A 20,349-nucleotide genomic window follows, 5' to 3' on the forward strand; every position below is an offset into this window, starting at 1 on the left:
GCTGAACCACATAGGAAAATTGAATGAGCACGTGCTTCCCCCTGAGAGGGCAAGAAGTGCTTCAGCACCAAGGAAACAGTCCGGAGTTCTAGCACATTGATATGGTGTCCCCTCCATCGAGAGCACCATCCCTCCTGGACTGACCTCTGCCATACCGCGCCCCACCCTTGGGGCGTGGCATCATCTCGTCTCACCGGGACCGCGCCGAGAGAGACTCCACTCAGCAGGAATGCATTGTCCCGCCAGCGGCGGAGATAACCAAGGCACCTGCGAGTGACTCTGACCTTGACCCGCCTGTGTAGACAGGGGTCCATGTGAAGGCCATTGAACCACCTCTGTAATGGGCGTAGATGTACCAGCCCCAGAGGAGTGATTGCTGAGACTGCGGCCAGCATGCCGAGTCTGAGCTATGTAGGACGGTCAACCTCGCCCCTGGGCGGAAAGACCGCAGGAGGTTCTGTAATTCTCTCCACCCTCTGTGCAGTCGGTCGTGCCTGCATCGATACCGAAGCTAGGGACATGCCGAGGAAGGTGGTCTGTGGCGTTGGGAGCAACGAGCTCTTTTCGAGGTTTACGGTCATGCCCAGTATCTCCTACTAATAATAATAGGGAGTCACTATCAGGCTTCCCCCAGTTAGTCATTAGCATCCCCGAATACCCCTCTGCTTCCGGAACAGTGGGGGACGAGTGAGCCTGGGACACCGCCCTGAAGGCACCCGCCGCAGAGGCGGACTTCGGGGCTGTAAGTGTCATACTCAATAGCTTCGCTGCCGACAACACGTGCAGCACCAGTGTCTCACTAGCCGCGACGTCTGGAGCGGACTCCGTGTAGAGCGCAGATCTGGTGCTGCCTGACACTGAAGCGTGGTCCGCCCGTGGCCCGCTAAAAATAAGGGAGCCAGGCGTATGGATGGAAGCACATCTGGGTCATCCTCCGGGCCAGGCACCCCCCCGTAAGGGGGGTCCATGGCTGCCTGACAACAGCAGCAGACGTAGGAGGCCATAGTAGCTCAGTTACCGCCCACTCACAGTACGCAACGTACCTAGGGATATGCAGGAAACCCCAAACCGCTTGCGAACAGCAGTATCAGGGGCCGCAATATATATATATATACCGGTAAACAAAGCCTACTCACCGTACGTGCCTATGGCCAGGCCCCGGTTCTGGGCCGGGGTGCTGACTGCATAGGGCAAGTCGATGGCAGCAACACAGGGGTCCTCGACGTCCCGCTGCACATGGGCTCTGCCCAAACAAACGGGACATTCCCGGTGGCCGTAACGGGGGTCCATGGCTGCCTGACAACAGCAGCAGACGTAGGAGGCCATAGTAGCTCAGTTACCGCCCACTCACAGTACGCAACGTACCTAGGGATATGCAGGAAACCCCAAACCGCTTGCGAACAGCAGTATCAGGGGCCGCAATATATATATATATATATACCGGTAAACAAAGCCTACTCCCTGTACGCGCACGTACTTGAGGAAGCAGAACGCCGAACCCAACCCGCTGCGAACAGTGTGGTAACAGGGTAATACTAGGCGAACTCAAAACACCCACTCACCATACATAACGTATGAGAGGGGCTTTAGGCTAACACAACCAACCCTGCCAGCTGCGGACAGCGTAGTACCAGGGGTAGCGCATAGCAATATGCACAATGTATTACAGTATTTAATCAAACGTCCACTCCCTATACGCGAACGTATGAGGGGGAATAGTTAGCATAACAACCACAACCCCGCCAGCTGCGGACAGCGTAGTACCCGGGGTAGCAAATAGCCGTATGCAACACTTTATAAACAATTTTTGCCAAACAGCGTCCACTCACTATACGCGCACGTATGAGAGGGACTGACTGTAACAAGGAACAAACCCTGCCCGCTGCGGACAGCGTAGCATCAGGGGTAGTAAATGGCAGTATGCACAAAATACTAGCAATGTTAATCAACGTAACTCACCATACGCGAACGCATGAGAGGGAATAATCAGCACCACAAGAACCAAACCCCGCCGGCTGCGGACAGCGTAGCATCAGGGGTAGTAAATGGCAGTAGGTCTATGCACAAAATACTAGCAATGTTAACCAACGTAACCCACCATACGCGAACGTATGAGAGGGACTAGTTGTAACAAAACAAGCCCTGCTAGCTGCGGACAGCGTAGCACCGGGGTATTAAACAGTAGCATGCAAAAATAGCAATGCTAAGCAAGTATACTCCCTATACACACACGTATGAGAGGGGAATTAGGAAACCCAAAACAACCCTGTAGGCTGCGGACAGCACCGGGGGTAGAACATAGTAGCATGCCCAAATAACAGCAATGTTACTCAGTATACTCCCTATACGCGCACGTATGAGAGGGACCGGTTGTAACAACAACAACCCCGCCCGCTGCGGACAGCGTAGCACCAGGGGTAATAATAGCAATATGCAAATAATAGCAATGTTAACAACGTACACCCACTATACGCGCACGTATGAGGGGAACTAGTTGCAACAAAAAACAAACCCCGCCCGCTGCGGACAGCGTGGCACCAGGGGTAACAATAGCAATATGCAAAATAATAGCAATATTAATCAAGTATACTCCCCATACGCGAACGTATGAGAGGGGGATTAGCAACACCAAACACCACCCTGTAGGCTGCGGACAACACCAGTTGTATCAATGGCAGCAGAGTATAACAATCCAACTCAGTGACTGAGGGGATTAAACAGCTTCTTCTCCCCCACTTACAATACACTCAGTATGAAGGGAGGACAAGTTAAGAAATCTCACTTAGTGACTCTACTAGAATCAACTAATGTGGATACCTAGTCTACATCCACAGTCTACATCGCATGTGAACCCACGCGGAATTGACCGGAATGCCACCAACTTGGATGGAACCTGTCAGTAAGTATTCGACTCACTTAAACCATGGTTACTAAAGTAACCTTAATGTTTCCCCCCGCAGCTGCAAACAGCGCAGCGACGGGTACAAACAACAACATAAAATCGCCGTATCACGGCCGTTCCGTAACAACGGAACTCTTAAGGTAGCCTAACTGACGGGAAAACCCTGTAGGCAAACCCACAAGTATACCACAACGTGTTACAGTTTAGCATTAGTAAACAAACACAGTCGGCTATAAAGTCACACAACACAGCAACCCACAGGGACGCCAGGCGCCTGCACCGAAGTGTACGGGTTTCCGAAGCAGTGAGTGTGAATAAAGACTACTAGCGAAAGCCAAGCAGTCAGCATTAACAGTAGATCTCAAAGATACAATACCATTAATACTTACCTTCCAGATCTCATGAGGCGAGAGAGGCAAAGAGGCGGAGCCGGCCGCACTGGTCGTAACTTATACGGTGAGACCGCCTCCTGCGGGTCATGTGGGCATGACTTTGTTGATATATTGATCTCGAAAAGAGGAAGATGAGGGCATCTATTCGTTGTTCTGACCGAGTGACGGTCAGAGTGAGGTCGATATAGATCTGCTTTCTATAACATGCAAGGACTAATGTTTTAAACTGGTGTATTGAAAACTGTTCACTGATTCTTTGCTTTGTCTCTCCTGCACTGCTGGTGGCATTTCCCTTGATTTAGGAAGGGGCCAAGTGCTATGCAGGAGAGGGGTGTTTCTTATGCTGTCTTATTATTGTCTGAGTTTACATGCTGATTTATACTTGTTTAATTGTAACGCATTATTGAGAATGTTTAGGTTACTTGTATTCAAGGTGTTATTATCAAGGTATTTATATTGAAAGTATTTATTGAGAAGAAATGGTGCTAATTGATTCTGTGTCCTGTGGTAGGATCCACTCCTATTTAAGGGAGGCTGCAGGGACAGACAAGTTAGTTGGATGACACAAACATGTTGACACATTGACACAAATAACATCCCTGAGGGAGAGCTACAGGGCCTTGTGTGATCAAGGTACAGCCTGAAGAGAGCTCTCATCCTGGTTGGGTTTTGTTAAGGAATGTTGCCCAAGTATTTCTTTATCTTTTGGTAATTTCTTTATTTTGTTGCCTGTAATCTAGTTTGTTATTGAGGATTATTGCACTGAAGTGTCTGGATTTTGGTGGAGGAGTTTTGGGGGAAAATAAAGACCCTTAAACTGCATTACTGACTGTTCTTGGAGCCTTGGCCGTTCGGGCTTTGTTTGCACCTTTTTTATGTGAGTATTTTAATTTACCCTGTCATTTGTTGACAGGGTAATGCCTAAATTGTAATTGTAATGGAAATCCATTCATCAAAGTTATTTTGCTGACAAACACACTGATGAACGGTGAATACAAAAAACAACCTTCCATTGGTGGAGGTGATGAGACATAATGTTTTTTAGATTAGATTAGATTTTAGATAGTCTAATTTATATTATAAGGAATTACTGGAATAACAAAAGTTCCCTGCTATAGACTTCACAAAGAAAGATTAAATGCCTGGTGACCTGAAAACAGTCCAAACTGTGTTTTATCATGTAATTCCCTGCACTATAGTAAGCATCATTGGCACATCTTTGCAGAGTGCATGGTTTGTCAGGAGACGCAGAGGTTGATGATTCTGCCACCAGACAGCAGATGCACTTACAGAGATAGAGTGAGACGCAGAGAGAACAGGAAAGGCCAATCTCTTCAGTCTTGTCTTTATAGCCTACTTTACCAATCACTGTCTATGATTAATTGACGTCATTCCATGAAACCGGTTACAAGGACAATACTGTATAACACCTTGATAGCCTATTACCTTGATCAGTTTTACTGCCTAAGAAACCACATGGTGCGCTCAGCACTTATAGCGAGCACTGAGTGCCTTGCTTATTTAGTGAGTGAGTTATTGAGTGGGCTAGGAAATCAGTGAGTTTGAGCTTATTTCTCATTCATTTATGTTGATTAATGTTTCATTTGATTGTGAGTGTGAGTGAGGAAGTTGAATGTGCCAATGTAAAGACGCCTGGGATTCGAACATGTGGAAAGAACAATTGCAGGCAGATAATGGCTCTTATGACTACGAAGGGTGATCCAGAACCTTCCATAAACTGAATCTTTCTAGAACCTGTAAAGTGTTGTTTTTTGGTTTTTTTTGTTTACATTTCCGTTATAATCATCATAACCAGGGACAGCTATACCATAAAAACTCAAGTTTAGCATTTCAATCCAAGCCGTAGCGCCTGCAAATCCAGAACCTGTGAAATATGTTGCACAGTAGTCGAAAAGATGAAAAAGAAACAAGGACATTCTCTCTACCTTCTTACGGTATTATGGGAGGCGGAGCTCGGTAGCTGTGAAATCTAATAATTGTCTCTGTTGTGCTCGTCCAAATGAGAGAGAAATGAGAATCCTTTAAAGACAGAACATGAGTCAGAAGTAGAGGAAGTGCCCGAGACAGGCGACAAGACTTGGAAGGACAGGGCAGAACTTAACAGAACAGAATGACATGGGCCTGATCGAGGCACTGGTTTATCTGTGCTTATCTCTCAATGCTTCGTGGTTATGCACTGGAGAGCACTGGCCTTCCTGCAGCATTCTCCATTTTGCGGAATGATATCTGCTATGAAAGCAATACTATGCAGATAGTGGGTAAATATTACCATTTTTAGCATCGGGCTTCAGCAGTAACAACTAGCCATTATAGTCCAATGCACGCATCTAGCTTTAATCAGGAACAGCCTATGGAGGTATGGGAGGAATATTTTGGATTTGTTGCAAGCTATGTTTACTGTACTGTAACTTTGTAGTTAGATTTGACATAAAAGGAATGTCTGATGATAGCAGTTGTATGCTATAGGTTATTGAGGCTTCCAAAATCTCCAGAGGGTAAATTGTCACATGTCACATGTTCACTCATTCTTGCTCAAATAAGATACAGGTATGACATCGTGCACAGCCAAATCCACAATTTAAATTTAACTCCTTAACTCTACTCACATTCTACTCTGTGATTTAACTCCTTAACTCTACTCACATTCTACTCTGTGATTTAACTCCTTAACTCTACTCACATTCTACTCTGTGATTTCATAACTTTGCCATCAAATTGCGATCACTTTGGTGTGCAACAATTTCAAAGGTCATATTCACCCTGTGGGGCGAATTCAGTTCAGTCTTGGTGTTTAGCCCATGCATGTTAGACTTTCTCACTGCATTTAGGCCCCTGGGTAAATATTCATTACAGCTCCTGGGCAGCCAGAAAATGCAGTCGCTCATATAATACATAGTCAAGTACATTATGAATCACAATATTATAATAGCCTTCATCATGCTACTCAGTGGTGGTGACATATCTTAGCTATTATAGATGAGTCATGGACAAGTTGCTTTCAAACATGCATCACACACACACACACACACACACACGCACACACGCAACCAAGCATATACGCCAGCACGTAAGGGAACACATGCATCATGGATGGAGGCTTTTGTGTTCTAGATAGAATATGTACAGATGATTCACAGAGCCATGCATCAAGGACGGAGGCTTTTGTGTTGCAGAACATGCACAGATGATTCATTTCTGCAACACTGTACGTGACTTTCACATTAAGATGACAAACGCCTGCTAGCCGTGTGTATATCAACCACTTTCAGCAAGGTCTCCCAATTTGGGAATATGCAAACATATTCATAACAAAATTAATCCTAAAATTTAGCAAAAAATAGTAGATCAACAAGCTCACAATGCGTTGCTGGCGATGCAATGTGTTGTGAGCTTGTAGATCTTCGTTAGGGCTTACGTTGTAAAAGAAAAGCAGTCTGTCTACCATTGGCAGAACAAGAGGGCCTCAATGCTGTTGGCATTTTATCCATGAAGCATATGGTGTGTATAGTGATGTTGTACTCAAATGTTTTACTTAAGTAAAAGTATCAATACTGCAATGCAGAAATACTCTGTTACAAGTAAAAGTCCAGAATTCAAAATGCACTTGAATAAAAGAACCAAAGTATTGGCAATTTGGCATCAAAATGTACTTAAAGTACCAAAAGTAAAAGTACTCATTGTGCAGCTTGTCCCATTTCAAGTTATCAAATGTATACAATATTTTGAAAATAGCAGATCTCAAGCTCACAATGATCATGACACATTGTGAGTTTGTAGATCATTTTCAAATGGCCAAATGTAGGGCTGAAGTGGGTAATGTATACGTTTTGTAATAATAATCAAAATCTACAAAGTAACTAGTAACTAAAGTTGTTTTTTAATTGTAGTAAAATGATAACATTTACTTCCGAGATGTAGTGGAGTAGAAGTTAAAGTATTGAAAATTGGAAATACTTTAGTAAATTAAAAGCACCTCAAAATTGTATTAAATAAAATTAATACAAACTAGTATGACAAACAGGGGAAAAAAAGAAAAAGGAAAGAAATATATTGATATGAGGTTTCTGCCTGACAGCAACAATGTACCACTTATTAGTCAGCCTGACATATCAGTGTTTCTCTGAACAGATTCAGACGCCAGGCCCAACAAGCTCCAGTTCACCAGCTGTCAAACGTCAGCAGCACCAAGGCTATGTTCAGACTGGCAGCAATCACATCTGTCCGATGGGAATCAGATTTCAATTCAAATCTTATTTCTAGAGATTATAGTCTCAGTATTGCCAAAAATAGCAAATCTTCAAGCTCACAACGGTTTCAAATCATCACAACTTATTTTAACGTGTTAAACGTTACTCATGCGGCATGCCTATTTTACCACAATGCAGTCACAGTCAATCCCAAGGTCTGAACAAAAATGAAATCCAAGAGTAATAGATTCAGGAGATGTTAGAGGAATATAGAAAATAACTGCTTTTCTTGTGTTTTTGGTCTTTCAACTGGGGAATAAATGTAGTTTTTTTTATCTTGGGATCTTGCAAGCATTTGCAGAACCACCTCTGCAAACAGCTTCTATTTAAAAGAACAATTATATATCAAATAAGCAACATGGCAGTGAACTACAAGTATTTCTATGGGAGCTAATCCTTCTTCAAAAAAGAACATTCATTCATATCATATGCCAGATAACAATCTTCTCAATAATAGTGTTTCAAAAGTATAGGTTTACATTCACTCTGTAAATGCTGTTTCTGCAGCATATTTTCAGGTTTGAACGTGAATTTCATAAATATTTAGCCAATAAAAGATATGAACAAGAGAGCTTGTGACTAAATAATAACTACATTGTTTTCTTTGGAAAGTGACAATATATGAAAGCGGTAAGTACAAAGCATAGGATGAACCTTAATGAGCTAGTATTAAAGCTGATGTGCAATGAAAAAAACCCCCCCAAAAAACAGCCATAATGCATTGGATACTGTGATAGTGAGACGGTGGAGATAAGGATCACACATTAGAACATTTCTCATTAAAGCCATTTATTCATTTATTCAGCTATAGAGAACCCTACAAAATTAATCCATCCATTAAAAATAGCTGGGGTACTATTTTGTAACAGCCAAAGCTGTCATTTTCACAAAGAAATTGCATGAGATTTCTTTAATTTGCCATTCAAACTTTATAAATGTGTACGCAGAAGATCTCGTCCTTATCTTGTTTTTGTTCAGCTTTAATTCTTTCATCTATGTATTTTTGTCATATGTAATAAAAATGCTATGAAAAGGCTTTTTAAGAAAATATATTATTGTAGATTTTCAGCCTAAGGCTATGCAGTCCAGAAGCTATTTTCTCACACAGCCAATTTTAATCCCTCGATTAAAACGCAGAAATGCTTATCTCATAAAAGCCAGACATTCAAATCAATCACTCAATCTGCTGCTGGCTATAGAAAATATAATTACAAAAAAACACAGTCCATGCTTCCATACCAAAATTGCTTGGAAAATAAGTATTTGAATGTACTGGAAAAGCTGAAATATATTTTGCCACATCATCTCCCTGGTGTGAGAAGACATTTGGTGACATACTGTCTTTGAATAGAAGATTACTTGGTAACACTTTATATTAAGGTCGCCGTTATAATGCATTATAAGCTAATTTATAAAGCATGTGCTTATAAGGCATTATAACACTCGTTATAAATGTTTGTAATCATGTATAACAACTTATAACCACGTTTATAACATATTATAAGTGCTGGTCATTGCATTATTATTATTATGCTCAGTGGAACAGCATAACTGCATTATAAAGACGACCTTAATATAAAGTGTTACCAGTTATGAGAAACAACCCACAGGCCCATGCTGTGAGTAGGATGAGCTAATACAAACTTCTATCTTTGTGCTACCAAGGATCTTACTGTATACAGTACCTAGTATTGTAAATCTGCACAATATAGCTTGAAGAGTCTAATCCAAACAAATGCATAATCATATTTCTCCATACTCAATGGATCAATTCACTACCTAGTGTAGGCTATACGGTGCTGTGTTACTACTTGCTTATCGGGCCATGGCTCTTTAGTCGACTGGAATGGGGAACCCGGGTTCGCCTCCCGGCCGAGGCTACATGATTGGTGGCAGCGGTGTGTATGGGTAACATCTACAAGTCTCCCTGGGGCAGAGGTCCCCCCAGTCAGTCGAGCCTAGCTCCTGGCTGGCGCGCGTGGACACGCTTCCAGGTGGGTTTATAGCCATTCTTGGTGATCTTTCTCCTTACATTTCCTCCAAATTTAATTTGGTAAAAAATTGTCTAAACCTCAGATCAAATGCCTGGCTACGGTGTGCAGTGCCAGCCTTCAAATCTGGGGTAAAAAGTGTCTTTCTTTCTTTGGCTCCTGGTCGTGGAATGACCTGCAGTTCAGACTAAAATTGGCATTGAAAGTTCCTTTGAGAAGTTTCAAAAGGATCATCTTAAATCTACAGTCCAACACCTGCACATGTGTTGTAGGTGTGTCGGATGTGTACTAGCCTTTGCATAGGCCCATATATACATTTTCTTTCCTGTTTATAATGTGCATTGTGTATTTGCTCTGTGCACAATTTCTTGCGCCTGGTTACTGTTAGTGTACCATTGTTGGATTTGTTGTATACTTTGTATAGGTTTCTTGAGGTATGTCATGGATGTATTATTTGGCTGTTTGACATGTACAGTATGATGTAGCATTGAAGTGTAATTTTGTTTCTGCCTCTTGGCCAGTTCCCACTTGCAAAAGAGACGCAGTCTCAATGTGTTTTTACTGGTAAAGTAAAGGTTAAATAAAAAAATTCAAAAGCAATTACAAATATTTCTATATGCCTATAGCCTTGCTGCATCATAGTCACAGTAAAGCACTGCTCTGGTATGTCTTTGTTCATAACGTAGCTCTGCACTGCAGAGGGGGATGAGGGGGATGGAAGACTTTAATCAATTCATTTTTATCAACTCAAGGGGAGTGGGCTTGCTTCATATTCCAAACCAGTCAATCATAGATCTCTGTTGAGCAGAAGCCACTTGTTCCTGAACTTCTGCAAGAGGGTTTTTAATTCCACCCTACTTTTCCTTTACTAATCTGGGGGTGGTTGTAGACAGGAGTTTCACAGAGAGGACGTAAAGTGGGCCAGTAAAGAAGCCAGTTCCACACCCTGCTGAACAGGCCAACCATAGGCCCTACAGTTTAGGGGTCTGCGGGTCTTCCCCTGCTGGCTTCCCACCCACAAACCCACTAATTGTATAGCTATTCATGGGAGCGCCCCACCAAGGAATCGAAACCCCAGTCTCCACTGTGGCGGGCAGGGACCTACCCTTACAACACCCGTATGGCCCTTGTTTCATGCGGTTTTAAGAGATCATTAAACTTTATTTCTCTTTTCACTCTGAAGTCACTGACTGCTGTCAAGACAGTTAAGAGCTTCCTTTGCTTCAGTCTTATCGGTCAGCTTCTCATTCTGAAGGGTGCGCTTGTTTTGTACTTCACTCCGGTCCATTAAATCACAGATCCCTGTTGAGTCTGAGCTTCTTGTCCCTGATGTACTGCAGTATAATCTTCCCTCTCTGCTCTACAGTGTGGATCAGTGACCTGAGGCCCCTGGCCCCTCCATGGCTCTCCCAGAATTCCCTGTCCACGTAAAGTGAGCGCAGGAGAAGACTCTCCAGACAGCCTGACTGGAGCACTGATACTGCTTTCTCTGGAAACCTGGAAAACAGCGAAAAAAACAGAAAAATAAAGCAGTTATAGGACCGTTTCAGTAATAAAACCTTAACACATAGATAGGTTCTGTTATGAAATAACAGTAATAAAGTAATAAAGTAGGCTACTCAATACTTAAATGATTGTATACTGTACTAGAATTTCGCCCGGCTTCGCCGGGCTCATCCCAGTGTCGTTGCAGCGCAATATGGGAAGAAGGAATTTTCAGGAGTTGACAGAGTCCACTTCATGTTTCAGCTGTGTTTTTAAACTCAGTAGTGTGCCCTGCACACGGCGCACACTCGCAATTGCAGCTGGAGGGCGACGCGACACACACACACACACACACACACACACACACACACACACACAGAGAGCGATGTGTGGATAAATCAGAGATTTGGGAAATGTGTTCTGAATGGGCCAGAATATATGTGTGTAGGCTGCAACAATGATTTCATAAAGTGTAGTTTAATGAGTAGTAGCCTATTTTTTTTTTGAGCACGCAGCACCTCTCTCTCTCGACGTCTCTCTCTCTCTCTCTCTCTCTCTCTCTCTCTCTCTCTCGTGTGTGTGCACTGCTGCGCAATGTCACAGACACAGACGCGAGGCAAAATATAACACTTTCCCTCTCTATCTGTGACTGTGATCAGCTCCTCACACACATAACTCCTCTCTCGTTGATGCACGCCTGCTCAAATTAGCAGCAACACAAAGATGAGTAGTAGCCTTTTTTTTTTTTGAGCACGCAGCACCTCTCTCTCTCGACGTCTCTCTCTCTCTCTCTCTCTCTCTCTCTCGTGTGTGTGCACTGCTGCGCAATGTCACAGACACAGACGCGATCAATAATATATAGCAGAAATAATAGGCAAAATATAACACTTTCCCTCTCTATCTGTGACTGTGATCAGCTCCTCACACACATAACTCCTCTCTCGTTCATGCACGGCTGCTCAAATTAGCAGCAACTGTTAGCGTAAATGTTTTTTCTCCCCGTTGGGGGGGGGGGGTTCGGTGAGGCCCGGTCGTGCTGTCTCACCCCCCGGTCCGGCCCAATGTTGTTCCGCCACTGGGCTTCACGTGAATAATGTTGTGTGCGCGCGTGCGGAGAAATAGTTATTTAATGAATCGCATGTTGGTGTGTGTGTGTGTGTGTGTGTGTGTGTGTGTGTGTGGGGGGGGGGGGGGGGGCAGTTGGCTGTGTGGCGAAAATAGGCAAAGTGATCGGTGTAAGGGTGATATTTTGGCACAATCCGATTAATGACAATGAACAATGTTGATGTAACTAAGGGAATCGTCGAGTCATTTATGTTGTAAATAAAGAGATTTAGATGGAATAAGCGAAATAGCGATCGTATAATTTCTCCTGTTCCTTCTGTCTGTCATCAATGTCCTGCGCGAGATCAGATTCTGTGCTGCGCGAGATGACATTGTCAAGCTAGTGTGGGGGCGGGGCTGGTAAGAGACGGCAGTGTTGCCAGGTTTGCGAATTGTAAGCGAGTTGTAGTGTGTGCAAGTAGCCTGGTTAAAAGGCCTTGTTTCTGCCGCTGTTGGGGCAACAGAACATGTCGACCAGTTTCTGTCAACCGCTTTTGGCCCCGTGACCAACTTGACAAATGTTAAATTAGATAGGCCCATATACAAATATTTATGTATATACTTTTTATACTTTTCATACTTTTTAACAGTATTTCTGTTCTGTTTCAATGTAAGCACTATATGGCATATCCTGTTACTCATAGAGATGGTTACTCATACTGCATGACAGACAATAGGGATTTTGTATCAGACCAAATTCATCTCACTGAATAGATGAGTCTGGATAATAGATAATTGAATCAGCCAGACATTGTACCAAAACAAGCTTCCAGTGGACATTTATGTAGTGCTGATTGGAAAGCTGCCCACCAGACAAAATGTAAAATTAGTTTATGTTGAAACTTCTTTTTTTAAATCGCTGCTTTTATCCTATGGATCATGATGACGACAACATGATTTGCACAAAAACAAAAATACATTGCATGGATGCACCTGGGACGTATCCTCAGTGATCATGGTCATCGGGGTTTCGGGTCTCCCAACATCATACCCCTCACTCAGGTGCTGTCTACATTCCGGCTGCCACCCGTCTCTCCGGTGGTCACCAGTCTATTCCTGGTTGTCATGTAGTCTATTCCTATGAGTCACTATAAATAGAATAACTAAAACAAAAAATATTTGTTTGGTCCGAAGAATTGTGTTTGTTGTCATGATTTGTCACAACTCGAGTTGGCTTTGTACAAGGCTTAAAAGGTCTTTAAATAAATACTTTTTGAAATGCCTATGAGGAAACTGAACAGGGAATCATTTCCTGGGCCCTGGTAGGACTGAGACGCTCTATAGTTGTGTACTCACTCATCTATGCCTTCAACCAGTCTGAAGTTGAGGTTGTCAGTGGGATGGTGTGGTCTGCCTGAATTATCTATGAACACCAGTCTGGAGGGATCTGCCTTCCTCACCTAGGAGACACACACACAGTCAGACTACAGTACAGTATCGTTGCTGTCGGGTGGAAAGTTGGAAACCTTCCATGTGTCAAAAACCGTGACTTGGGGGAAAAAAAGAACCTGTGTTCCAATGGACCCAATGGAGCTATTCTTGTGTTACTTCAAATTTGTTCAGAAATACACGATAGGCTATGTTCACTCCCTTTGTGTGACACTGTACGACAAAGTGAGGCATTACTAAACACAAAAAAGTATTAAATTGAAATATGGAGATGCAAGGTTTCTGCTTGACAGGTGACAGCAACAATACACCTCAGTTCAATGTTATTTTAAGAACAAAACATAAAAATATAGGCATAAACATGTAGACATGTAAACATAGGTACCGTAATAATGCTAAATGTAAACATCAGTAAAAAGCAGAAACGCACCAACGTTCATTAAACACAGCAATAAAAAACAACACACGCACGCACGCACACACACACATGCATGCATGCACACACACACACAGACACACACACACACACACACACACACACACACACACACACACACACACACACACACACCTGACTGGGTGAAAGAACAAAGGCTTTGTTCTATTTCAACATCCAGAGAAACGCTGATGTTTCTATTAGCTATTATTAATCCTCTTCAATGATAACATGGTAGGCAGGTTTCTCAACTGTCCATAGCTCACCAATGAGACACAGAATGAATAGATGGAAATTGTGCAATTTTTATAATGAGCAATATTTAGGAACAATTACATGAAGATACAGTTGATAATGGGTGAAGTGCTCCATTATTAAGTGCTGTATAGACAGGATATTAGCAGGACTTTGAAGGTGATTCTGTATTGTACTGGGGGTCAATTAAGTTATTTCAGTCCCAGAGTAAATAAGGGAATAATTATGTTAAAACTTTCATGAATACGTGTAAGGACTCTAGCTGCTGCATTTTGAATGAGCTGTCCTACTTGTTTGGATAATCATGCAAATAGAGCAGAACATTATCTAACCCTGTGGTTCCCAAAGCTTTCATCCTGAGAGTCAAAACAAAAATGCAGAATTAAGAACTTAAGCCCTAATTAATACTGAAAATAGCCCAACTACAAACTCATCATGCGTCGTTATACATTTTTTTTTAGTGGTGCAACCACTCCCTTACGGAGCTATGTGTGTGGCTGGCTGCCTGGCTGGGTGCCTGCCTGGGTATGAGCACGAAAACAGCATGCACTTTAGTATTATTTCACAATTTGTCGACTGAAATTCTGCTGATTAGCTTTTCGCCGATGATGTGGTCTTGACAGCGTCATCGTTCTGTGACCTCCAGCTCTCACTGGATGGCATGAGTTGGCACTGCAGCAGAGAGTGTGAAGCAGCTGGCACATCAAGTGAACACTGAGAGGATTTCACTGTGTATTTACCAGGATGTGAACCAGCAACAGCTCCTTGTCGTTACGACACTTAACGTGAAGCCGGTTCTCCACACAGGTTTCTGTTGGGTCGGGTCTGAAGCCACAACAATACCTGTCCAGTCGGTCATTCACCTAGAGGAAGAGGAGAATGAACAAACACATTCAGAGAGATGTACAGTATAGTAGTACTAGTACAGAGTACAGACGAAACAGACATAACTCTGAATACACTCAGAGTTACAGACCTGTAAGGGTCCATTTGGTTCCTACCTAAATCAATCAATCTACAACCTTTCCTTAGGTAGATCGTCTGTATTCACAGAATGTTCATAGGATATGCACATCCCAATTTTTAAATATATATGTTGGGCTTTTTCTGGCTTTATTGATAGATTTACAGATAGATTTAGATTTTGACAGGAAATGAGGAGAGGTAAGCAAAGGTCGTCAGGATCGTGAGTCGATTAGCCTCCTGTACCCAGACAGCTACACCAGCCGCCCGGGCCATCCCCACCGTTTTTAAACATGGTGCTTGTTCTTCACAGAATGTTCACCAATTATTTTACCAAATATTCACCTATTATGTTCATGTGCAGGTTGAAGTTGTTAAGAATCAGAATAAATCTTTATTGTCATATCACATTACAAGTAGGGTGGGTGAAAAGCTTGGTTGTGCAGGCTCATCATTGCAGTGAAATAAAGACTTTTATATGTAGTTTGGCTCAATCAGAACACTGGATGTGTTCAGAGAAGAAATATACAGTAGACTGCACACAGGTGTAAATGGTAAATGGTGCATTTATATAGCGCCTTTATCCACGGCACTTTACATAGATTGTGCATTACATTCACCCATTCATACACCGATTGCGGCGGAAGCCATGCAAGGTACCAACCAGCACATCGGGAGCAATTTGGGGTTCAGTGTCTTGCCCCAAGGAGACTTTGACATGTAGACGAGGAGCCGGGATTCGAACCACCGACCCATGGATCATTGGAGATTGGACGACCTGCTCTACCTCTTGAGCCAGTCACACTGAGCTCTCCATCCAGTGACAGTAGTTTGACTCAGGCCTGGTGTGACTGCTTCACTCAGCAGCCATCCCCCTATCTATCCCACACTGAACAGTCACATCTGAGCTGATCTTGTTTGTTTTATTTTGTACACATAATACTGTATGTGTTTTGTGCTCATTATTGACCCTTGTGTGCATCTATGCATAATGTATATCATATGCCAATGCTTTGATTGTTTGTTTTGCCCTATACTGCACTTTAGTAAATCGTTTTAAATATTTATGTTTTATGAATAAAGTTTGATTTGATTTGAAGTGCCAAAAATCTGCCAATGGTATAACTTATAAGTTACCGTGTAAATCAGCAGTGAAAAGCTTCTCAGGGTGCCACAGTATAATGTGAATCACGTCTACAGTATGTGTTGATGTGAGAGACTAGCACACTGGTGGAGTGGAGAGGCATATAAACTTTGTGAGACGTGCCCTCAGGTTGGCTGCATGTGTGTGTGTTTGACTATGTGTGCTTGGTGCTGAGACTTGCCCTCGAGTTGATGGTGTGTCTGTAAGTGTGTGAGAGGGAGCAGATAGGAGGTGTGCATGTGTACGTGAGTGTGTGCACAAGTGTGCACGACGCGCAAAGCACAGTTCTCCCTGCAGTAAAACAGCACCAACCTTGTTTCTCCTCACCTCCATGACACCTACAGGAGATTTCTCACCCACCTGCCACATTTACCTCTCACACTAGAACGCACTGATTGTGAACTGGGACCAGCAGACTGTTGGAGACTGAGCCAATATTGACACACACCACCACCACATAGCAGCATGCCTGAGGGCACCAAGGCTGTGGCCAGAACCAGCAGATTATCCAAGTGGAACAAACTCTAAGGTTGCATGCTGTTCTTCTGGCACAGGAAAATCCTCCAGTGTTCATTTATCTCAGAGAGTGACAATGGGACCCTTAAAGTTAAATTACCAAATTAGGACCAGAGGCCGATTCTATAAATGCCCTTTTCAGGAATTCAAAATTGTGAGCTTATATATCTGCTGTTTTTGAATGGCCAACGCAAATATGTAAAACAACACGGATGCTTTCCTGGTTTTAATGAGTTTGCACTGAGGATCCTGCTGTAAATGTGTGTGAGAGTGCACGTTCTTGGCTGTTTTAGCTGAACTTAGCACTGCGACCACAGCGTTATGGAACCTGTCATTGAACCTTATGTTGAATTGGGCATTCCGTTGCTCGGGTGTTATTGATCTTTTAAACTCTAATTGGGACGTCTTGTAATGTTATGTTTTTCATTGGGTTGATCGATTATAGGCTACCGAATTACGATACTTTGACGCCTCAAAGGTAACTTTAAACACAGGCAGTCAACGTAACATCTTATGTTGTTATGACTAGTTTGACAATAAAGCTGATAAGGTCTGGATAGAATAGAGGGTTGATTCTAAGGTCTGGATAGAATAGACTCGATTCTATGCTTTCGTAGATTCAAGAACAAACTATACAACTTTGGAAAAGTCTGTGAAAAAAGGACCTAGTAGGCCTACATATTATTATGTTGTCAACATCATCGTCATCATTTTCTCTGAGTGTGTTCAGCCCGGCTGCACTCACTTTGCAGACCTATTATTTGAATAGTTTCATCCCTCTTCATCCCACCACTGCTATACTGCTGAAAACAGAAAAATAAACCTGCTTACTACAGTAAGTGTGTGCGTGCGTGCGTGTCTGTGTGTGTGTTAGCACTTCTACATTTGCATGCACAAAATGACGACCAAGGCCCAGTTCTAGAGCAGCCCAGCATTGTGTGTGCGTGTGTGTGTGTGTGTGTGGGGGGGGGGGGGTATGAATAATCCATCAGTCAGCTCTCTCGTCCTCACTGCCAGGAGATCAGTCTCTGTAACAGGGCCAAGCTCTAATAGCCTCCTATTGATCTGCAGAGAGCTGGTGATGAGTAGGGCTCTGAACACTTGTTCCTACCTGCTCCTTTAACACCCCCCAGCGCTCTGATACCCGGGAACCTGATAGCAACAGAGCAAGGAGAGTAGTGTGTGAAGGACATACACACACCTGCAGTGGACGACTCCCCCGGGAGAGTGTGTGTGTGTGTGTGTGTGTGTGTGTGTGTGTGTGTGTGTGTGTGTGTGTGTGTGTGTGTGTGTGTGTGTTTGTGTGCGCGTGCGTGTGTGAGGGAGGGTGGGGGGTGGGCGCTTCAGGGGAGGCTGATGATAAAGTGATGAGAGTGGAGGTTTTACAGAACCCTACTCTGCAGCGCAGCCTCACAGTGTGGGTCTTTGGACCCAACAGAGGTGTGTCAAAGCACACAGCAGAAGGCGCGTAAATACCCTGACGAAGACAACGCAATTGCGTTGGGGCACTGAGACATTTGGGATCCACAGCCGCCTACCCGTGCCGTCGGTAAAATAAAATAATAAATAAATACAGAGATGCAATGACAGTTGAGTTGAGTTGACCAAAGTGTGGCGGAGCCTGGTGGCTGCTGCTAGCACATACGTGACCCCACCCCCAACAGCCTGGGTAGGCTAAAAAAAGTTAACATGGAGGAAGTCAGAAGAGGCGAGGATGCTGTGTGCTCCGCCGACTGTGTTGAGCTATGGCTGCTGCTGCTCTGTTCACAATCGTGGCAGGGGGGGGGGGGGGGGGGGGGGGGGGGGTCACGCTAACACGCGAGTGTACAAATGTAACCTAATTTAAAGGCCAGTTGAACGAGATTTGATGACTGAAAGAATAACATTGCGTATACAAGTAAGTTTTCACAGACGGGTGGCTAACGTCAAAGACAGGATGGGGGAAGTGGCTAATGTTGCCCCGGGCAAGGGAAGTCCGGAGCTCTCTCCTGGAACTGTTGCCCCCGCAACCCAGCTCAGGATAAGCGGTAGAAAATGGATGAATGGATGAACAAGACTTTGGGCTGCAGTTATAGTTTTATTATTGTTCGCGGGCTGGAGATTGGACCTGACAATCCTGCCTATCACATGCCGATTGCATGCATGCAGAAAAGCTCACAATTAACGCATAGAAATGGCTTGTAGATCTGCTATTTTCAGCAAATGTTTGCCCATTTTTGTAAATGGTTTGCCAAGTATTGTAAACATTTAGTTCTACAGCTATTTACAGTTTACAGTTATTGACATTTTTTAAACAGTTTAAAAGCTGCTTCCATTATCTGTATGTTATTCCACACAAAGTGTGTGAAAGAAAATGGTTTGTTAACAATATCTAACACAGTGTATTTGTCTTCGGGTGTCTGCATGTTAAAGGAGTAGTTCACCCAAATAATTACTTATTTTCTATCAAGTACACACATTCCTGTCACATTCCTAAGCCAATAAAGAGACACAAAAGAGACTCTTTGTGTCTCCATTGGGAACCACTGCTGGACGTAAAATTATTGGCTTGACAAATATCCATGAATTAAAGTCTTGAGTGAACTATCCCTTTAATATCATCTTATCCTCAGTCTCTCTTTCCATCTCACTGTCTTTCTGTCACAGACAGTCCCTCTCTTTCAGTCTTGCTCTACCACTGTGGTCTTTCTCTCTGTTACGTGAAATGGAATCGCTCGGCTTCAAGATCTGCATCTTTACAAGCTTGGCTGGTGTTTAGCACACAGCAAACAGCTCTGGCAGAGTCATTAGCATCTGACACCTCATAAACAAGTGCCCCTCTAATCCGAACATAAACAGCACGCACACACGAGCACACACGCTCACAAGCACGTCCTGATTATAGAACTGGATTTTTAATTGAACCAATGAACCAATAGCATACACACACACACACACACACACACACACACACACACACACACACACACACACACACACACACACACACACACACTCATCTTGCAGGTGATGTAGCTATTGCTCATTAACTTTACTCATTAGGTTGAAATACACCTGACAGCTTTGCCTTGCTGTAACCTGCATACCTACAGACTCATCAGTCAGAAATTAATTATGCAATGTCTAATTAAATCAACGTATTGAAAAGGGATAAAGTCATGCTCTGTCTCCCTCTGAGGTATTCTAATCAAGGTTAATTTATTGACCCCTCTTTTTTTTATGTGCTAGCCGCATTAATGCTCCAGTGCTCCACCCTCCAGAGGAATTCTTGGACAACCTCTCCAATGGCAAAACATTATCAGGGTGATGCTGTCTAGATCTAGATATGATCAAGACTAGTCTTGCTATCATGGCACGCTATTTTGTGAAATTTGTATACTAAGCTCAACACTTTACATGGGCCCATGGCCCCAACTTTTCCCTAAGGGCTCTATTTTCGTCCAAGCTTTCTAAAGCCACTATTTGGGGATTTAGCAGTGGGGAAGGGGTGTTCCCCCACTAATG

The 20,349-nt window shown here is 43.3% G+C and overlaps 1 protein-coding gene across 3 annotated transcripts in view; it reads right to left on the minus strand.

Moving 5' to 3' along the window:
• Positions 1 to 8,334: 8,334 nt before the first annotated feature.
• gask1a (golgi associated kinase 1A) overlaps positions 8,335 to 20,349 on the minus strand; it is a 35,144-nt gene continuing 23,129 nt past the window's right edge. For 2 of the 3 annotated variants that reach the window (XM_080768032.1, XM_080768031.1), the window contains 3 exons: positions 14,963 to 15,085; positions 13,439 to 13,542; positions 8,335 to 11,050 (listed from right to left, as the gene is read on the minus strand). In XM_080768032.1, coding sequence (XP_080624158.1) covers positions 10,846 to 11,050; positions 13,439 to 13,542; positions 14,963 to 15,085 — 432 coding nt within the window. In that variant the 3' untranslated portion in view covers positions 8,335 to 10,845. Of the gene's footprint in view, positions 11,051 to 11,200; positions 11,359 to 13,438; positions 13,543 to 14,962; positions 15,086 to 20,349 lie in introns of all 3 variants that reach the window. The other variant, XR_013964364.1, reaches the window with a different exon arrangement.

This window comes from Protomyctophum bolini (assembly GCF_963924005.1).
Source record: "Protomyctophum bolini genome assembly, chromosome: 7".
NCBI classification, from domain to species: Eukaryota; Metazoa; Chordata; class Actinopteri; order Myctophiformes; family Myctophidae; genus Protomyctophum; species Protomyctophum bolini.